Source organism: Scyliorhinus torazame, chromosome 7, assembly GCF_047496885.1.
Source record: "Scyliorhinus torazame isolate Kashiwa2021f chromosome 7, sScyTor2.1, whole genome shotgun sequence".
Lineage (NCBI taxonomy): Eukaryota > Metazoa > Chordata > Chondrichthyes > Carcharhiniformes > Scyliorhinidae > Scyliorhinus > Scyliorhinus torazame.
The window spans coordinates 130,540,583-130,562,223 of record NC_092713.1 but is presented as its reverse complement, the minus strand read 5'-3'; the positions used below and the strand labels follow the sequence as shown (position 1 = coordinate 130,562,223).

The following is a 21,641-nucleotide window of genomic DNA, read 5'->3' as shown; positions in this document are numbered from 1 at the left end:
GTGGTTGCCTTTCAGGTGTGGTATTCTAGCTTAAGTGGGGAGTATGCTGTGGACAATGGCTCTTTCAGAGGCTCTGAAGTTTTTGGGGGTGGAGACGGTCACACGCCGTACCTTCCGGACAGAGACTAAAAGCAGACTGTTAGATTTGGCAAAAACATTGCAGTTAACATTACCTGACAAAATGCGAAAAGATGAGGTAATTATGGCGGTGGCTAAGCATTTAAAGTTGCCTGAGATACAGTCTGACTCATTAGAAATGGCAAAGATCCAGTTGCAGATTAAGCAACTTGAACATGAAAAAGAATTAAAGCTGCTTGAATATGCAATGAGAGAAAAAGAAAGAGAAAGGGAGATACAGATCGGGGGAAAAGAAAAGGAGAGAGAAGAAAGAAACAAAGAAAGACTTGCCCTAGCAGAACAAAAAGAAAGAGATAGAGAGGAAAGGGAAAAAGAGAGAGTTTGAACTTCAGAAAATGGCTATGAAACATAAGTCAGTTAAAATTGGCAGACGTAAATGGAAATGTACAGTTGGAGAATAGTGAGAAAGGGCGTCATAATCGAAGGCTTGGTGCGGATCTATTTAAATATGTCCAAGCATTGCCAAGTTTTGACGAGAAGGAAGTGGAAACCTTTTTCATTTCATTTGAGAAGGTAGCTAAACAAATGAAATGGCCACAGGACATGTGGGTATTACTGATTCAAACAAAGCTGATACGTAGGGCTGGTGAAGTGTTTGCATCACTATCGGAGGAGGTATCTGGGACGTATGAGGAGGTAAAAAAATCCATCTTAGTTGCATATGAACTAGTGCCTGAATCTTACAGACAAAGGTTTAGAAATTTAAGGAAAGAATTCGGTCAAACATACGTGGAGCTTGAAAGGATCAAACAGAGTAATTTTGATAGGTGGATAAGGGCTTTGAAATAGACCAAACGTATGAAGCTCTCAGAGAAATTATGCTTTTGGAGGAGTTTAAAAATTCAATTCCTGACGTAGTGAGAACTCGTGTGGAAGAGCAGAGGGCTAAAACTGCGAGATTAGCAGCAGAAATGGCGGATGATTATGAATTAGTTCATAAATCAAAACTTGATTTCAGACATTAGTTTCAGCCTATGCGGATAGAAACTGGGGACATGAGAAATACTCAAGTGGTAAAGGTAAAGGTGATCTGATGGGAGATAATAAAGAGAGTGTACCTCAGATTAAAAAAGAAATCCAGGAGGGTGGAAGAGACATGAAAAGTTTCACATGTTTTCACTGTAATAAACTAGGCCATGTAAAGTCACAGTGTTGGTGGTTGAAGAAAAGCATTGGGAAGGCTGATGTGGTAAAACAGGATAAGACAGTGGGGTTTATTAAAGGGGTAAAGGAAAGCCCAAGTGAAGCGAAGGAGGTGCAAAAGATTATACAGCCTGATCAAGAGGTGATTGATAAGAAGGTGCCAGACCTCTTTGAAGAATTTACTTGTGTGGGTAAAGTTTACTCGTGTAGCAGGAGGAGCAGTTAAAGAAGTCACAATTTTAAGAGATACGGGAGGTAGTCAATCTTTAATGGTAAGAGATGAGGAATTATGTAGTTTGGGAAGAATGTTGCCAGAAAAGGTGGTAATATATGGAATTCAGGGTGAGGAGAGTAGTGTTCCATTATATAAGGTAAGGTCGGAAAGTCCAGTGAAGAGTGGTGAAGTGGTAGTAGCAGTAATAGAGAAATTATCTTGTCCAGGAATACAGTTTATCTTGGGTAATGATATAGCCGGATCGCAGGTGGGAGTGATGCCTTCTGTGCTTGATAAGCCAGACAACTGAAGTGTTGAAGGACGAATATCCTGGGATTTTTCCAGATTGTGTAGTAACAAGGTCGCAAAGTCACAGGTTAAGACAGGAGGAGAAATGAAAGAGTGAAGATGAAGTGCAATTATCAGAAACGATTTTTGATCAGATGGTTGAACAAGAACAGGTGAAGGATGAGGCGGATATTTTTAGTTCAGGAAAATTGGCGGAGTTACAACAGAAAGATATAGAAATAAAACGGATGTATCAGAAAGCATATACGGAAGAGGAATCTGAGTGTATACCAGAGTGTTATTACCGTAAAAGTGGGGTCTTGATGAGAAAATGGAGACCTTTACATATGCAGGCGGATGAAAAGTGGGCAGAAGTTCATCAAGTAGTATTGCCGATAGGGTGTAGAAAGGAGGTGTTGCGAGTTGCACATGAGGTGCCAGTGGGAGGTCATTTGGGAATAAGGAAAACTCAAGCTTAAATACAAAAACATTTTTATTGGCCTGGACTACATAAAGATGTGGTTAGAATTTGTCAATCATGTCACACATGTCAAGTGATAGGGAAACCTCAAGCAGTGATAAAACCAGCACCCTTAATACCCATTCCAGCATTTGAGGAACCTTTTACAAGGGTCCTAATTGATTGCGTAGGACCGTTTCCTAAAACAAAAAGTGGGAATCAATGTCTTTTGACGATAATGGATGTGTCTACTAGGTTTCCAGAGGCCATTTCAATACGTAATATTACAGCTAAAAAGATTGTGGCGGAGTTACTTAAATTCTTTACTAGATATGGACTACCCACAGAAATACAATCGGATCAAGGATCGAATTTTACCTCAAGGTTATTCAAATAAATTATGGATAGCTTTGGAATAAAACAATTTAAATCAACTGCGTACCATCCAGAATCGCAGGGAGCCTTAGAAAGGTGGCATCAGACATGAAAGACAATGTTGAGGGCTTATTGTCAAGATTATCCAGAGGATTGGGATAAAGGAATTCCATTCGTACTGTTTGCAATTGAGGATGCATCTAATGAGTCAACCAAATTTAGTCCTTTTGAACTAATGTTTGGTCTTGAGGTAAGAGGACCACTGAAATTGATTAAGGAAATATTGGTGAGTGAGCAACCGGAAATTACATTATTGGATGTCAAACTTTAGGGAACGATTAAATAGAGCAGGTGAATTGGCTAGACATTTAAAAGTTGCACAACATGTGATGAAACGGGTGGCGGACAAGAAATCCCAAGTTCGTAGTTTGCCAGTGGAGATAAAGTTTTAGTGTTGTTACCAGTGGTAGGTGAACCTTTAAAAGCAAGGTTTTGTGGATCGTATCAGATTGAAAGGAAATTAATTGTGGTTAAAAACACCAGATTGAAGGAAGAATCACCGAGTGTGTCATGTGAATATGCTTAAAAGGTACTTTGAAAGGGAAGGACAGAAAAAGGAGGAGGTTTTAATGATTCTAAGTCGTATCGATGTGAAAAGAAAAGCTTAAAGGATTATTTAGTGTTGTAGTCTTTGGGGGTTGTATTTGAATTAATGGTTGCTAAGATGTTCACTATGTTTTAAAAAGGTTAACTTGAGTTCATAGAATAAACATTGTCTTGCTTTAAAAAATACTTTTCCATTTCTGCTGTATCACACCTGTAGAGTGGGCCTTGTGCTCCCCATACCACACACTGGATGTTAAAAGATGTGGGTCAGGTGAACTCCATGAAACACTTTGGGGTTCTCTAAACCCTGGCCCATAACAACTGCCTCTGGCTGTCTTTCGGCCGGCCAATTCTGTATCAAGACATCCAAAATTCCCTGTATCCCATGCCCCCTAACTTTCTGAATGAGCCTACCATTGGGAATCTTATCAAATGCCTTACTGAAATCCATATACACCACATCCACTGCCCGACCTTCATCAATGTGTCTTGTCACGTCCTCAAAGAATTCAATGAGGCTTGTGAGGCATGACCTGCCCATCACAGAGCCATGCTGACTATCTTAAATCAAACTATTAAAAAAAAAAATCATAGATCCTATCTCTCAGAATCCTTTCCAGTATTTTGCTTACCACAGACGTAAGACTGAATGGTCTGTAATTCCCAAGGATTTCCCTGTTCCCTTTCTGAAACAGGGGAACAACATTTGCCTCCTTCCAATCATCCGGTACTACTCCAGTGCAGAGTGAGGACGCAAACATCATCACCAACAGCGCAGCAATCCCCTCCCTCGCTTCCCATAGTAACCTTGGGTATATCCTGTCTGGCCCAGGGGACTTATCCATCCTGATGGTTTTCAAAATTTCCAGCATACCCTCCTCCTTAATATCAACCTGTTCAAGCCTATTAACCTGCTTCACGCTGTTCTCCTGAGCAACAAGGTCCCTCTCTCTTGTGAATATTGAAGCAAAATATTCATTTAGGGCGTCCTCTACCTCCTGAGACTCTAGGCACAAGTTCCCTCCATTATCCCTGATCGGCCCTACTCTCTCTCTCGCATCATCCTCTTATTTCTCATATAAGTGTAGAACGCCTTGGGTTTTCCCTAATCTTTCCCACCAGGGCTTTATCATGCCCCCTTCTAGCTTTCCTAAATCCATTTTTGAGTTCCTTCCTGGCTACCTTGTAACCCTCTAGAGCCATGTCAGATCGATCCTTACTTCCTCAACCTTAAGTATGCTTCCTTCTTCCTCCTGACTAGAATCTCTACTCTTTTCCTCCAAGGCTCCTTCACTTTACCATTCCTTCCTTGTCTGAGTGCCTTCCTTCCTTGTCAAATCCAATATGCCCCCCCCCCCCCCTCCCCCCCCCCCCCCCCCCCCCCCCCTAATCGGCCTATCGATATATTGAGTCAGGAAACTTTCCTGGACACGCCTGACAAAATCTGCTCCATCCAAACCATTGCACTATGGGCCAGGGTTTAGAAAACTCCAAAATATATCATGGAGTTCTTCTGACCTACAACTGATTATTGATTTTGGTTGCGATGAACACAAGAGCCTGCCTTTCAGGTGTTATTCAACAGATGCTTTAAGCATTTTTAATCCAAAACAAGCTTTATTCTACGAATTTAGTTTAAAATTTTTATAAACACACAGTAAGCATTTTTATCAACTACAAAAATAAATACCCCACACAGCTACAGTAATCTATGTATCACCCTTAATAAATTCCCCCTTAAGCTGTTCCAATTTCATAACAGGATCCCAGAAACCAGAAACCCCTTTTCAAAGATGTGGCCCGGCACACAGCACTCAAGACCTGGTATGGATATTCTTGTTTCCTTTCCATAACAGTAGGTTTGAATTCCTTCCAGAAAGCAAATATTTATTTTAAGTTATTAAGTAATCTGGAAACAGCTTTTAAACTGAAGATAGAGAGACAAGCCAAAATACTTTTCTTTCTGAGTACAGCAGCCAAATGTGAAAAACAAAAGCAAAAGCTCAGAGCCACAAACAAGCCTCAAAGCAAAAGTAAAACCATCTCCCAGAGCCACAGACCAGATCCACCCACACAATGACATCATTGAAGCCATGTGATAAGACAAAAACATTTTTAAAATAAATAAATTTAGAGTACTCAATTCATTTTTTCCAATTGAAAATGAAATGAAAATCGCTTATTGTCACAAGTAGGCTTCAAATGAATTTACTGCGAAAAGCCCCTAGTCGCCACATTCCGGCGCCTGTTCAGGGATGCTGGTACGGGAATTGAACCCTGCTGCTGGCCTGCCTTGGTCTGCTTTGAAAGCCAGCTATTTAGCCCATTGTGCATCTAGTGTGTCCAATCCAGCTACCTTGCAAATCTGTCGGTTGTGGGGGCGAAACCCACGCAAACACGAGGAGAATGTGCAAACTCCACACGGACAGTGACCCAGAGCCGGGATCGAAACTGGGACCTCGGTGCTGTGAGACTGCAGTGCTGCCAATGTGCTGCCCCACAAGAACATTTCTTAAAGGCACACTCCCATGACACACTAAGGAGGTTCCAGTCAATATTAGGAAAGTTGAAGTCACCCATGACAACAACTTTGTTACTTCTGCACCTTTCCAAGATCTGCCACCCAATCTGTACCTCCAGCTCCCTGCTGCTATTGGTGGGTCTATAGAAAACTCCCAATGAAGTGACTGCTCCTTACTTGTTTCTGACTTCCACCATACTGACTCCGTAGACAAACGCTCCTCGGCTACCTCGTTTTCTGCAGCTGTGATGCATTCTCTAACTAACAGTGCCACTCCTCCTCCTCTTTTACCTCCCTCCCTATTCTTCTTAAAACATATAAACCCTGAAACATCTAACAACCATTCCTTCCCTGTGAAATCCATGTCTCCGTAATGGCCAAAACATCATAGTTCCAAGTACTGATCCATGCTCTAAGTTCATCTCCCTTATTCATGACACTCCTTGCATTGAAACAAACACACTTTAACTCATCCCACTGAGTGCAACTTTGCCCTATCAACTGTCTATCCTTCCTCGCAGACTTGCTGCACACTATTTCTGCCCGTTCAACAGCTACCCTATCCTCTGATCCGTAGCTCTAGTTCCCATCCCCCTGCAAAACTAGTTTAAATGCTCCCGAAGAACTCTCGCAAACCTCCTGCCCTGGATATTGGTGTCCCTCCAGTTTTGGTGCAGCCCATCCTTCATGTACAGGTCCCACCTTCCCCAGAAGCTATCCCAATGATCTACATATCTGAAACCTTCCCTCGTGCACCAGCCCTGTAACCACGTCTTCAGCTGCACTTGCTCTCTGTTCCTTGCCTCACTAGCACGTGGCACCGATCGTAATCCTGAGATTACTTTCCTGCGCTTTAACTTCCAACTTATCTCCCTAAAATCACTTTTTAGATCCTCATCCCTTTTCTTAGCTATGTCGGTGGTGCCTATGTGCACCACAACTTCTGGTTGCTCCCCCTCCCCCTTAAGAATCCTGTAGACTCAATGAATTGCCTTTGTTTAAATCCAGAACGCCAGTGTGGGACTCCACTTTCTTGTCCCCAAACTGAATTTTGAATTCTACCATATTATGGTCATTATTCCCTAGAGGATCCTTAACTATGAGGTCATCAATTAATTCCTCATTGCACAATACCAAAACCAGAGTAGCCTGTTCCCTGGTTCGTTCCACAAACTATTGTTCAAAAAAACATTCTCTAATACATTCAATGAACTTTCTCGAGGCTGCCCATGCCAATTTGATTCTTCCAGTCTATGTGCATATTAAAACCACCCATGATTATTGCTGTACCTTTCTTCCAAGTCCCCAGCATTTCCTGATTTATACCATGCTCCACTGTGAAACTACTTTGTGTGGAGCTGTAGATTACCCCTACCAGGGACTACTTCCCTTTTGCTTTGTCTTATTTCTACATAGACTGTTTGCGCATCTTGATCTCCAGTGCTTGTACCATTTCTCATTACAGCACTGATCCCTTTCTTCACCAGCAAAGCAGCACCACCTCCTTTTCCTTTCAATCTGTCTTTCTGAAACTGCCGTTCAGTTATGTTTGTCGAGCTAACCAATTCAGTTGTCCAATTAAATTTTTGAGCTCCTCTTTTTTTCCATTTTAGAAGCCACCGTATCCTTTTGCAAGACCCTACCACGAGCATTTGCTGTGGGGTTGATATTCTCCAAGTAAGGCTGCTGATGTAGCGTGACATGTGAACTGCTCTGTCCAATTTCTAACCCAATGTACTTGATTGCTCTCGAGGCCTGACTTCTAATCTTGAACTCCGTTCTAAGCCCGTTAGTAACAGTATTTTCAAATTCACTGCAGTCAACCCACAAAAAAAATCACCTACATGAATCATGAAAATGCCCGAACGTTTCTCTCCATGGTGCCAATAAAACATCACAGGGTCCTCTTTCAGCTGAAGACAGCCCAACTTTAACCAGACCGACCTCTGAGAAATAACAAACTCTGGAGATGTCATTCAACCCATATACACATTTATTTAACTTCCAAAGCTCTGTTTGTGTTTGCCGCCTCTCTCGGAGGATGAAAAAACGCCTTGCATCACCCCCTGGAAAAAAAAAGTCTCTCCCTACATTTTCTGGTTTCCTCTCCCTTTGCTTCGTCACAAACAGGCGTTGCAACAGGCTGGCGATTATCCCCCGCGTGCTGTGAAAACCTTCCTCCAATCCCCGAATGGCGTATTTTATTTCTCCGAATTTGAGAAACTCTAGAAGGTGGGGCAGACAGTCCGTGGCCTTGGCTGGCACTGCTAATCGCTAATCGAGCAGGAGTGTTTGGCGGGAGATAAGGGATGCAAAGGCTAGGGTGCTTGCCCCCCATCTCTGCTCCGAAACCCCGAAGACCGCCACTAGCAGGCATGGCTACACCCTCACCTCCACAACCTTGGACATTGCCTCGGAAAATGTTGTCCAGTATCTGACGAATCTGGGGCAAGACCAGAACATGAGTGTGGTTGGCCGGGCCTCCCTGTCACCATTCGTATTAGTCGTCCGCCCCTGGGAAGAACCCGCTCATTTGTGTCCTGATCAGGTGTGCCCTGTGCACCACCTTTAGCTGAGTATGGCTCAGCCTGGCGCTTGACAAGGTGGAGTGCGCCCTGTGCAGTGATTCGATCCTCGTAGATCCCTTCCCCATGTTCATCTGTGGTCAGACATCTGTCCAGTAGGGAGTGTCCTGGTCACTGGGGAAACATTGTAGTTTCCTTTGAGAGGCAGTTCCTTATTTGTATGTATCGCAGCTTGTTCCCTTTCGGAAGCTGGAGCTTATCCGTGAGTTCCCCATGGTCATTACTCTACCGTCTGTGTATAAGCCCACTACTGTCAGTACCACTTCATCCTGTCTCCAAGTCTTAAAGGTGGCGTCCATAGTCACGGGGGAAACTTATGGTTCTTGCTTATGGGGACCATGGTGACAGTGCAATTCGACCGAAGTGGTGTCTCAGTTGGTTCCACATTCTCAGTGTGACCACTGCCAATAGGCTTCTTGAATATGTGGATGGGGGAAATGGGAGTGGGGCCGTGGCCAGTGGTCGGAGGGATGTCCCCATGCAGGAATTCTCCTCCATTTTGACCCACTCCGTTCCTGCTACTTTACACATCCCCGTACTCATTCTGCAGTAGCTGCCCAGTGGTAGAATAGGAGATTCGGGAGGGGCAGGTTTCCCATGTTCCTCCCTCCTCCTTTCTAGTACATTCTATCTGTTACTTGGGATCTTCTCCCCCCCCCCCCCCCCCCACACACACACACACACAAGCACTAAGATTAGTTTGTCTACCGATGTGAAGAAGGCCTTGAGGATATAGATAGGGAGGGATCTGAACGGAAAGAGGCATCTCGGCAATATATTCATTTTGATCGTCCATACTCTTCTCCGCCAGGGAGAGCGGGAGCGCGACCCACCTCCAGAGGACTCTCTACCTCTTCTACTGGACTCGATAGGTTCCACTTGTGGATCCGTGTTCAGTCATGGGCTCTTTGGATCCCCAGGTATTGGAATTTGGCTTGGTCCTGCTCGAACGGCAGCTTCCCCAGCTCTGATTTCTGGTCTTCCTGTGTTCCTGGTCTTCTGCCTTCCCTTGAGCGCTCCCTGAGCTGTCACCAAACTCACCATCACTGCATCGAGTGAGGTGATCTGCTCACTCTGGTCTGTGGCCACCTTCTCTCGTTTCTGTACCATCACCTCCTGCTTCTCCAGTTGCTGTTCCATCCTCTCCAGCGCCTCATTTAAGGTGCCGTCTTTATTGCTGGCTTCACCATTGCCGTGGCGTCCTTCTTAATGGAGCCCCGAAAGCTCCATCCATTGCCCTGGTGCAAGGGCCGGCGGTTGCGTCAGTGACTCCGCCTGCCCCGCCATGTCCTGTTCTGCCTCGCTCTTCATGTCTGTGGCCTCGGCATTCCTCTCCTGGGTCTGTTTTTGTTCTCCTTTCCACCTCTTTGCTGGTTTGAGTTCATTTCTTCTGATGTTTTATGTTTCAGGGTGATGGGTTTTGTTTGCTTAGTGACTGATTTTTGGGTCAAACGTACCTAGGTTGGATTCTCTAGGGGAGAGCCACCTTTCATGCGACTGCTCAGCACATCCCCGCCACCAGAAGCCTCCCCCTTCTTATTATGAGATGTTATTTCAACGGTTCTTGATCTTTTCCTCTGAGCATGTTCACTGCCAAACCTATTATCCAAACTGACACAACATTTCTGTGCTCTCTGTTTCTGTACTTCATGTTCCCATTCCATGGGCCTAACCTTCTTCCCTTTATCTTGGTTGCATCCTTCCACTGACTCTCTCCTTCTGGCAAGCATGTCACTTTAGTGCTAACTTTTGACAGTTGACCTTTGGGACAAATAGCCTAATCCGGTTAATCAGTATTACTATGTCCCTCTTCAGATACCCTGTCAATTTTTGCAATCTGGTCCTTCTAATTCTGTAACATATGTGTATGAGAAGTTCCTGGTTCCTCAGTACGTTTAATAACCCCTTTAAAATCGACAAACTTGTAATCTGTGACCACTAATCTTGATGAGTCTACCCGAACAACCTAGCTTCCATGCTGCAAAATTATTGTTTTACCATCTGTATCTATAACCTTTCCTAGACTTTTCCACTCTCTAAATCCATCTCTTTTATAGTATGCCATGTCTCCCTTTTTGAAAATTGTTTCTGATGGCTGTACATTGTGCCTCAACGCTCTTCGAATTCTTTCTGAGATTTCTGCTTTAACGAATGCTCTTCTGCCCGCATGCTGTGCATTCAAATGCTCAGAAATGGTGGAGATAATCATAGTCTCCTCCCAAGCAGGAGGATGATCAGTCATGACTCAAGGAATTATGGGATTTCTCCCCAAAACCAATTGATATGGACTGTAGCCCCCACCGTAGTGAATTCTCTGCATCGATGGCCGAAGCTAAAGCTGAAGTTAATTTAAATTTGGCCTATCTGCCAAAGTTTTACGAAGCATTTCATCTATCACAGCATGATTTCTCTAGCACACCTCATTACTAAATGGGCTTTCTGCAACCATTATGTTTGCGTTCTTACACATATCCCGAAATTCATCATGAGCACCCGCCCCCCCATTATCAGTGAGAAACTGTGCCGGTGGTCCCAGTCCTGCCCCTATCCGTTTTTCGCACAATAAAACAGTGCCACCCATATCTCCTTTATATATTTGTACAATCTATTAAATAAGAAGTAAAATCTATTCAACAATTAAAATCCCAATTCCATTTTGAAGCACTAGGGAACATTTCCTAACAGAGAGCAGCTACACAGAAACTGCTGGAACTGTCAGGACATGAAGGGAGACTGCAGCGAGCAGATTCCAAACTCAAGAACATAAAGGTCCCAAAACCAAGGAGAAGAACAGAAGGAAGCTCCACAAGACCTCTCTTCAAAGGCAAAGAACAGAAATCTGGGAAAAGGTTCTGTTAAGTGAAGTTAAGAGTGAAGAGCAAAGGCTCCAGGATAAAAGACAGGGCTGCAAGATGAAGACCTGGAATAATGTGGGTTTGCGAGAAGCCAGGGATCCAAGGAGACCTACAGGTTGGTGACTCCTTACTATTGGCCTGTGAAGCAGCGGTGTTCTGTGACATGACTGGGTATCTGAGAAATTGCACGGGATGTGAAGCTTGCATGCACATGATGCTCCAGAGCAAAGGAACATTGGAAGGAGAGGTTGAAACCCTGGAGGTGGATCCTTGATGAAGACATTTGAGAGAAAGTATCATTTGGAAGAAGATTCCAAAGCCTGTTCTTTGAGTGTGGAGGTAGGAAACCTTCATGTGGAAGAAAGAGTTCCAGTGAGACCAGTTGGCTCTCAGTGTGACGAGCATCTGGGAGGAATTGATCAGATATCGGTAGAAGTTGTTTTGCGTGAGATCTGGCACTTGGTTTCAGAGTATGGTATAGCTGACCACTGTTCGCCCCTTGGTCTACATGGACTGTGTACTTAGAACATTAGAGTATAAGATAGATTTTGTAATTTGTGCTATCCTTACAAATCTGTGTATATCTGTAAAGGTTTAGTTGGGGTGAAGGAGTAGTGTATTATAGTTAATCTTTTCTTATTTAATGTTATAATTCTTTTGTTAAAAGTACACCAGTTTCTGACTGTACATCATGCTCTGTTCAGTAGCCGCCCTCCATGTATCTCAACAAAAAATAAAACTTGGGGTCTAACAAGTCATCTTCCACCCTGGGAGTAGCATCATCTTGGATCATAACCACCATCATTTAGATTACCATGTACTAAATAAACTAATCACAAATGAGAAACTAGTATGTGCAATATAGCACTACCCATTGGCCAGGGTGGGAGAATGCAACCTTAGTTCACAGGTCGGCAATCTGGGACAATGTTGAAAGTATGTGAATGTTGGAGACAATCGAGTTATATGATTTAGGTGCACGAGTAGGCCATTGAGCCCTTCAAGCCTCCTGCACCATTTGATAAGATCATGGCTGACCTGATTGCGACCTCAACTCCACTTTGCTGCTTGTCCCACCATAATCTTTGACTCCCTTGTCAATAATAACTAGCCTTGAATAAATTCAATGACCTAGCCTCCACTGCTCGAGAGAGAATTCCACAGACTAACGGCCGCCTGAGAGAGAAAAAAATTCCTCCTCACTGTCTTAAAAGAGAGACCTCTAATTAAACTATATCCTCCAATTCTATTCTCCCAGTATCAAATCTCCTTGGGATCTTTAATCTTCAATACGATTGCCCCTCACTCTTAACTCCCAACGGGCATAGGCCCAACGTGTTCAATTTTATCACACTATGATTACCTCAGTTAATGCTGGAGAAGTTGAAATCCCCCACTATCACTACCCTATTACTTTTATACTTCTGAAATTTGCCTACATATCTGCCCTTCTATTTCTCTCTGATTGTTAGGGGGCCTATAGAACACTTCCAGCAATGTGATTGCTCCTTTTTAATTTTTATGTTCTACCCATATGGCTTCATTTGAAGAGCCTAAAATGTTGTCCATCCTTACTGCTGTAATTGATTCACTGATCAAAATTGTAACACCCCCTCTTTTACCTCAACCCCAGTCTCGCCTGAAGATCCTGGAATATTGACCTCCCAATCCTACCGCTCTCTCAACCATGTCTCAGTGACAGCAATTACATCATACTCCCAGGTTTTAATTTCTGCCCTCAACTCATCTACCTTATTTGTCAGACTCCTTGCATTAAAATAAATACCATCCAATTTTGCCAAACTCCCTGTGACTTAACTGGCCTGTACCTCTATGTCTTCCTGTCTCACTTGCTGTCTCTTCTGATTTTGACTGAGGTCCTAATGGCCCAGAAAACTGAAGCCCTCCCTCCAGCAGCAGCATCTCTCCAGCCTGGACTAACCTCCTATTTCTATACTCATGAGCACCTGGCATCAAAATTAATCCGGAGATTACTACCTTCTGGGTCCTGCTTTTAATCTGCTTCCGAGCTCCCTAAATTCTGCTTGCAGGACCTCATCCCATTTTCTACCTATGTCGTTGGCACCAATGTGTACCACACTATCTGCCTGTTTGCCCTCCCCCTTCATCTCTCTTGAAATAAATGTTAACATTCCAACAAACACTTTGTTAATTGGAAATTTTCGTTTTAATGTTGTCTTTCTATTTTCATTGCAATAGACAAATCAGATTGCTTTGCAAGTATACATTTTTTTGACTTAGCAGTTTGTTGCATATTTGCAGTCAGTGTAATGAAAAAGATTTTACCAAAGAGGTAACCTAAGATGCTGTGGCTGCACATTTGTGGTGAGAGGCTGCATATTTGTGATGAGAGGGGCAAAAGTTAATTTTTTGATAATGGGTATGCAGGTGCAGAATACTCACTGATTTTATTTGTTGGTTTTATAGTCTGAGTCGGAAGTTAAAATTGATATAACACCTTAAACTAATGGCCAGGAAAGCCTGTTTTCCTTTGGTCTTGTCACCAGTTGTTGTTGTAACTGAAAGCAAAAGCATTGCACTGAAGGTAGTGCAGCCGAGGACCACCCGTTTGACAATGTCATCATGTCGAAGGCTTTGTGTAAAACTAGTTAATAATGCTATTATTCAATTATGTTGCATATGTACAGTGAGCTGACTTTTGGAACTTGAACTTACCATTTGGCACTTGTTCTTGGAGAAATTGTCATCCAATTTAAACATCAATCTAGTGTTGTATTGTACAAAGATCTGATTTTTGGTATAAAAGGTATTGTACACCTTTTGCCGAGACCACATTTCCATATAATAGCCAATGTTTGTCCTTCCTGTACTCTTCTCACCTATCTGTTTAGACAAGTGTAATTTTCAATAGCATTGAGAATTTTTAGTCCCTTGTCTATCTAAAGGACATTACTCCCTTGAATCCAAATTGATCTCAGAGAATTTATGTACGGAATGTGAATTTTAGATCATCTATTTATAAGTTTCTCAAAAACAGTCATACTGAAATTATTAATTAATATTTGAAACGCTGAACTGGTAAATGAGTGTTAATCATGTTGTTCTTTCCTATGATTTTTTTTTGGCAACTGAACAAAAATACTTTTGCTTTTTGAAATTATTTTAAGGTTGCCATCAATGGGCAATTTCAAATGATGTGAACTATTATATCTTTTAGGAAGGTGCTTCTGCTAGAAAGGCTCAAACTCCTGCTGTCCAGCCTGTTCCAAGGCCAGGTAAAAGATATTCAACATTTGTGTTTCGACGAGTGTGCGCTAAGGTGTTGTCATCACTGCTGGTTGATACCTTTTCCAGTCTGTTTCTCTTCATAGATGCTATTGATGTAAATGAGAATTTAAAATATAAGGTTTAAAGAATGTTTTGTGGTTATTAGAAAGAGAAAATAGCATGGTACCTGTACAAAATGCAAATAAACTGCATTCAGCGAAAACCACTTTGAATTTAATGACACAACAACAGGACATTGCAGCACTGAAATTTGAATTTAACAAATCAGCAATGACGATGCACTGCTGTTATATTCCCCCTTAGACTGCCATCAATGCTTCCAGTTCAACACACATTTAAATTAAAAAAGCAAACGTAAAATATTTAAAGAATGTAACTATTTGAGGACATTACTCCCTTGAATCCAAATTGATCTCAGAGAATTTATGTACGGAATGTGAATTTTTTCAGAAAAAAGCCTTTTGATTTATGTTTTTTCACCTTGATAATATAATCATCTAAAAAAAATGTTATCCTGTAGTACAGACAATATCTCATTTTGGGGTTCATCTAACCCTTGGCTTGCTGAGTGTTTCCAAAAAGATGCAAGGAGGAATGAAGCAGGTCCAATTTTAAGACGTTGTAGAGTTTTCCCAACACGACATTTGTTATGAATAGACTGCTTTCTGTCAATCTGTTTTACAGAAATGCCCTATGCAGGTTTGAAGAATACTGCAATAGCTGGATCGCCCACAGTTTTTACCTCAAGTTTAAAAAAAAAACTCCCATAAGCTGTATGGAGGCTAATTCTAATTTAGTAGATCTTGCCCCGTGAGACCAGTCCTACCAGTCATGATCAGAGGTCTCTCACAATACAACCATATTTAATTTTCATGTGGTGTGTGCATAAGATGAGAGGTCATGTGTTTCTCAACTCGAATCTACATGGTTTCTTAGCCTCAGCCATATCTTAGTGTAGATTTTTGGGAAATAATTTTAACGTATCAGAATACTTGTGTTAAAATCAGCAGAGTATATAGTACCTATATAGAAACTAGGAGCATGAGTAGGCCCTTCGAGCCTGCTCCACCATTCAATACTATCATGGCTGATACTCTATCTCTATGCCATATTTCTGCTTTCTTCCCATACCCCTTTGCGATTAAAATGTAAAGGTTTATCCATCTTTTTCTTAAGTACATTCAGTGACTTGGCCTTGTATAACTGCAGAAAAATATCCCTACTTCTGAACTCAAATCCTCTTGCGGTGAAGGCCAACATACCAGGAGAGGCAGTGGCGTAGTGGTATTGTCACTGGGCTAGTAATCCAGAGACTCAGGGTAATGTGGTGGGATCGCAGGCCGAATCCCACCATGGAATTAAAAGGTGACCATGATTGTCATAAAAACCTATCTGGTTCACTAATGTCCCTCTGAAGGAAATCTGCCATCCTTGCCCGGTCTGGCCTACATGTGACTCCAGATCCACACGGTTGACTCTTAACTGCCCCCACTGAAAGGGCCTAGCAAGCCACTCAGTTTAAGGGCAATTAGGGATGACCCAGCCAGAAATGTCCGCATCCCAAGAATGAATATTTAAAAAAATTGGCTTTCCTAATTGCTTGCCTCTCCACTTTCATTGACTGGTGTACAAGGACACCCAGATCTCTTTTTGCATCCACACTTTAGCCACGTTGTACTGCATCAGCTTTGTGTTTGCCATCTTGCCATAATCATCTCAAAGCCTCCTTGCATCCTCCTCAAAGTTCACAATTCCACCCAGTTTTGAGTCATACAAGGAGGTCACACTTTGTTTAATTTTCCTTTTCATTCTCCGCCTAATAATGATATTAGTAAAACTGATCTGACAAGCTCGTACTAATTATCATGAACCTTAAGATAGGTCAGTAAAAAGTTTAACAGCAACTCCACGCTCTTTTGATTGTGTTTTATTCAGGTTCTTGCAGGCGAATATTTGCTTGGTGAATTCATAATTTTAAATGCACTAAATCACAATTGAGAGTAAAAAAAAAAGGTTTGCTCATTATATACAAATGCAGTGGGCTGGAGTTTTATTTCCGAGGCAAGTTGCAAGAATCGGAAATTTCCCAGCTCAGCGCATCCACCGTTATTGCATATTAATGATCTGGACTTGTATATACAGGTCATACTTTGAGTTTCCAGATAGTGCAAAGAACAGAAATTAACCTTTCCGGGTGATTGTATTAGATATCAGAAGGACAGACTGATTAAATAAAGATTCAGGTGACAGATTATTTTGGGAGGAAGAATGAGCAGTGGCAATATAAACTAAATGGTACAATTTTAAAGGAGGCCTGAGGCCAACGTATAAAATTATTTGAAGGTGGCAGACCACATTGAGAAGGCTTTAAAAATGCAAATGAAGTCCTTGGTGCAGAACATCATGTTAATTATTTGAAAAGCACTGGTTTGGATTGGATTTGTTTATTGTTATGTGTACCGAGTTACAGTGAAAAGTATTGTTCTGCATACAGTTCAGACAGATTATTCCATACATGAGAAAGATACATAGGGCAAACATAAATACACAATGTAAATACATAGACACTCGCATTGGGTGAAGCATACAGGAGTATAGTACTACTCAGTAGAGAAGGTGTGTGACGAGATCAGATCAGTCCATAAGAGGGTCGTTTAGGCCTCCCCGAACAGACTCTGGAATGTGGCGAGTAGGGGCTTTTCACAGTAACTTCACTGAAGCCTACTTGTGACAATAAGCGATTGTTATATTTTATTAAGGAGTATGGTAACAGCGGGGAAGAAGCTGTTTTTGAATCTGTTGGTGCATGTTCTCAGACTTTTGTATCTCCTGCCCGATGGAAGAAGTTGGAAGACTGAATAAGCTGGGTCTTTGATTATGTTGCCCGCTTTCCCAAAGCAGCGGGAGGTGTAGACCGAGTCAATGGATGGGAGATGAGTTTGCATGATGGACTGGGCTGTGTTCCCGATTCTCTGTAGTTTCTTACGGTCTTGGGCTGTGCAGTTGCCATACCAGGCTGCGATGCAGTCAGATATGATGCTTTCTATGGCGCATCAGTAAAAGTTGGTAAGAGTCAATGTGGACATGTCGAATTTCCTTAGTTTCTTGAGGAAGTATAGGCGCTGTTGTGTTTTCTTGGTCGTAGCGTGTTACCACAGCTACAATTTAGGCAAGATATCACAGTCTTAAGAGTCTGTGGAACAGATTTACCAAAATAAAGGGAGTTCAGTTATGTGATAATTCTGGAGAAGATGGTTTTCTTTACAGTATAGAGGTTAAGGGGATATCAAATGGAGCTACTTAAAATCATGAATGGTTTTAATAAAGAAAATAGGACAAACTATTTCCAGAATGGTGGAAAGTCAGTAACCAGGAGGCACAGAGTTAAGGTGATAGTGAAAGAGCTAGAGGTAGCAAGAGGATTGCTTTTTTGCATGAGTTGTTGTGATCTAGAATACAATTCCTGAAAGGGTAATAGAAACAGATTGCATTGTAACTTTAAAAGGAAAATTGGATAAAAACTTGAATGAAAAAGATTTACAGGGTTCTGCGCTGAGATGATGAGTGGGTCTTTCTGGATGGACCGTTCAAATGTGATGTGCTGAATGGCCTCCTATGTACCATCATTCTGTGATGAGCATTTCCACCTTTGTACCTCTCTTCCTTGAAGACACTCTTAAAGCCTATCTTTTTTGATCCAAGTAGAATTGCGTCCTAATTGTGTCTCCGTGTCAAATTGTGTTTGATGGCTGTCCAGTGAAATGCCTCGGGATGTTTCACTACGTTAAATGTGCTACATGAATCAAGTTATTTAAATAAACAATTGAGCCATATATACAGACTTTTTACATAATGTTAAAAATTAGCTGTTCATTTTGGCACAATCCTTTTAAAATTTCAGTTAAGTCAATGCTGGAGTTGTCATGTGTACAGATTAACATGAAAAATCTTTTAGATTATATACTTCAATATATTAAATGCAAAATATTTTAGTAAAAGCTACCAAATGGTTTAGAAGGATGAATTTTATTTTCCTTATTCTTTATTGAGTCTTATCGTAGCTTTAGTTAGAATCGCTTTCAAGAATGCAGGATTGTCATGTTTTGCTTAGAAAGCCTGTAGAGAATCAGTGGACAACCAGGAATCTTAGCTGGGTAAAAAAGAGCGAACACTAAAATCCAACTGGATAAAAACCAGTCACAAATGGTATTATGCTGTTGAGACTTTTGTTCAGTTAGCTGAGACTCCACGCTAAAAAGCAACTGACAGGCTTGTAGTATTTTTGTCGAGAAAGATGAGAGGGATTGTTGTTTGAACAGGCCCTACCAACTGGAATGTAATTGATAACAACTTTTTTTTTGTTTAAAGTATTTTTATTAAGGTTTTGCCGAATTTTTCATGATAAAACAGTAGTTACAATAATAACAAAACAAACTAGAGTGAACATTAACATAGTGCAAAAAGAGAATATACAATAACAATTAAATAGACATTACCCCACGTGACTCAGTCTTCCCACACCATCCCAATGAAGCACTCACTCCCCCCGCCCCTACGGATTGCTGCTGCTGCTGACATTTTAATTTTCCCCAAGAAAGTTGACGAACGGCTGCCACCTCCGAGAGAACCATAGCGTAGACCCTCTTAAGGCAAACTTTATTTTCTCGAGGCTGAGAAACCCAGCCATGTCGTTAACCCAAGTCTCTACACTTGGGGGGCTTCGAGTCCCTCCACATTAATAAAATCCATCTCCGGGCTACTAGGGAGGCAAAGGCCAAGACGTCGGCCTCTTTCGCCCCCTGAACCCCTGGGTCTTCTGACACTCCAAAGATCGCTATCTCTGGACTTGGCACCACCTGTGTGTTAAGCACCTTGGACATTGCCCTCGCGAACCCTTGCCAGAACTCTCTAAGCTCCGGGCATGCCCTAAACATGTGGACATGGTTTGCAGGGCTGCCCTTGCACCTCATACAACTCTCTTCTACCTCAAAAAACTTGCTCATTCTCACTGCCGTCATGTGTACCCGGTGGACCACCTTAAATTGAATTAGACTGAGCCTGGTACATGATGAGGAGGAATTAACCCTGCCCAGGACCTCTGCCCACAGACCCGCTTCCAACTCCTCACCTAGCTCCTCCTCCACTTGCCCTTGAGCTCCTCCACCGGGGTTTCCTCCATTCCTGTAGTTCCTGGTAGATATCCGACACCTTCCCCTCCCCCACCCAGGTGCCGGAGACCATCCTGTCCTTATCCTCAGTGGCGGCAGCGTCGGAAAGGCCACTCCCTGTTTTTTCAGGAAGGCTCGTACTTGCAGCTATATAATTGTTAAAAACGTAACTGCTGCAGATATCATGTATGGATGGGGGTGGGGTGGGGGGGGTGGGAGAATCAGTTTTATTTTTGTTTAGTTGGTGTGAAATTATACCGCTGATATTTGGAGAAAACAAGCTAATCTTTGCTACATCCTGTAGTATTTCCTTTAGTTGGTTTCTGTTTATAACAAGTTAATTTAAGCTGTTAGTGTAATGTTAGTATAATGGTCCAAAAGGTTCGAGCTCATAGGACCCAAGTCAAGTTGGCTTGTCAATAGGAGGCAAAGGATTGCTTTTGTGATTGGAAGCCTGTGACCAGTGGTGTACCACAGGCATCGGTGCTGGGACCCTTTCTGTGTGTTATTTACATGACCGACTTGGATGTGCATGTAGAAGGTATGTTTAGTAAGTTTGAAGATGACATGAAAATTGGTGTTGTTGATAGTCAGGAGGATAATCTTAGACTGCAGACAGATAGTGATAAGCTGGTAAATTGGGCAGAGCAATGGCAGATGGAATTTAATCCTGATAAGTGTGAGGTGATGCATTTTGGGAGATCTGATGAGGGTAGGATATACATTATGAACGATAGGTCCCATGGGAGTATTAAGGAGCAAAGTGACCTTGGTGTACAAGTTCCCTGAAGGTAACAGCACAGGTAGATAGGATGGTGAAGAAGGCATATGGAATGCTGGTCTTCATTAGCTGGGGCAGTGCATTTCGGAGCAGGGAGGCCTTGGTACAACTTAATAAAGCAGTGGTTAGGCCACAGATGGAATACTGTGTGCAGTTCTGATTGCCACACCATCGGAAGGGTGTGATTGCACTGAGGGGGTGCAGAGGAGATTCACCAGCATGTTGCCTGGGATGGAAAGTTTCAGCTATGAGGAGAGCCTAGGCTGGGTTTGTTTTCCCTGGAGCAGAGGAGGTTGAGGGGGATCTGATAGAGGTATACAAAATTATGAGAGATATAGATAGGGTGGATCATCAGAATCTTTTCCCCATAGCATAGGTGTCTAAGACCAGAGGGCATAGGTTTAAAGTGAGGAGTAAGTGACTTAGAGGGGACCTGGGGAAACATTTTTTCACCCAGAGGGTGGTGGAAATATGGATCACACTGCCTGAGAGGGTGATGGAGGCAGATACTCTCGCAACATTTAAGAAGCATCTGGACAAGCACTTAAATCGTCACGGCATAGTGGAAACAGTTGAGGCTTCAGTGTTGTGGTTTGAGGCAAATTATGAAGATATCTTGGACAAGTCATACTATCAATGAAGAGATGTGAGTAAAATCTGAGAACCAAAGAACTCTACTGGTCAAATTAGGAGACAGTTGGAATTTCTTGGCCATGTAATAAAAAACATGATTTAGAAAGTCTGATGCTAATGGGAACGATCGATGATAAAAGAGATCAAGGTCGACAAAAAATGATCTTTCTAATGAGTCTCATAAACTGGATGAAACTACCACCAATAGAGGATCCACACTTCCAGAGCGAGATGAACAACATAGACTGCATACAGTGCAGAAGGAGGTCCATCGTACCTGCACCCACCGTTCAAAAGAACACCCAACCTAGGCCCAATCCCCCACCCTATCCCCGTAACCACACCGACCTTTGGACACTAAGGGGCAATTTAACATGGCCAATCCACCTAATCTGCAGATCCTTGGATTGTGGGAGGAAACGGGAGCACCCGGAGGAAACCCACGCAGACATTGGGAAAATGTGTAAACTTTACACAGTCCCCCGAGGTCGGGATCAAACCCAGGTCCCTGGTGTTGTGAGACAGCAGTGCTAAATGAAGATCCATGGTCACCATCGCCTTCTTAGCACATGGTTCCTGAAGAGAGAAGAGGGGACAAGAATGA

General features: G+C 42.5%; 1 protein-coding gene across 1 annotated transcript in view; it reads left to right on the top strand.

The window, feature by feature from the left end:
* Nucleotides 1-21,641, top strand: part of cdc73 (cell division cycle 73, Paf1/RNA polymerase II complex component, homolog (S. cerevisiae)) — a 523,455-nt gene that overhangs the window by 289,558 nt on the left and 212,256 nt on the right. The window contains exon 11 of the mRNA XM_072511480.1: nucleotides 14,385-14,442. Within this exon, the coding sequence (XP_072367581.1) occupies nucleotides 14,385-14,442 (58 nt within the window). The remainder of the gene's footprint in view (nucleotides 1-14,384; nucleotides 14,443-21,641) is intronic.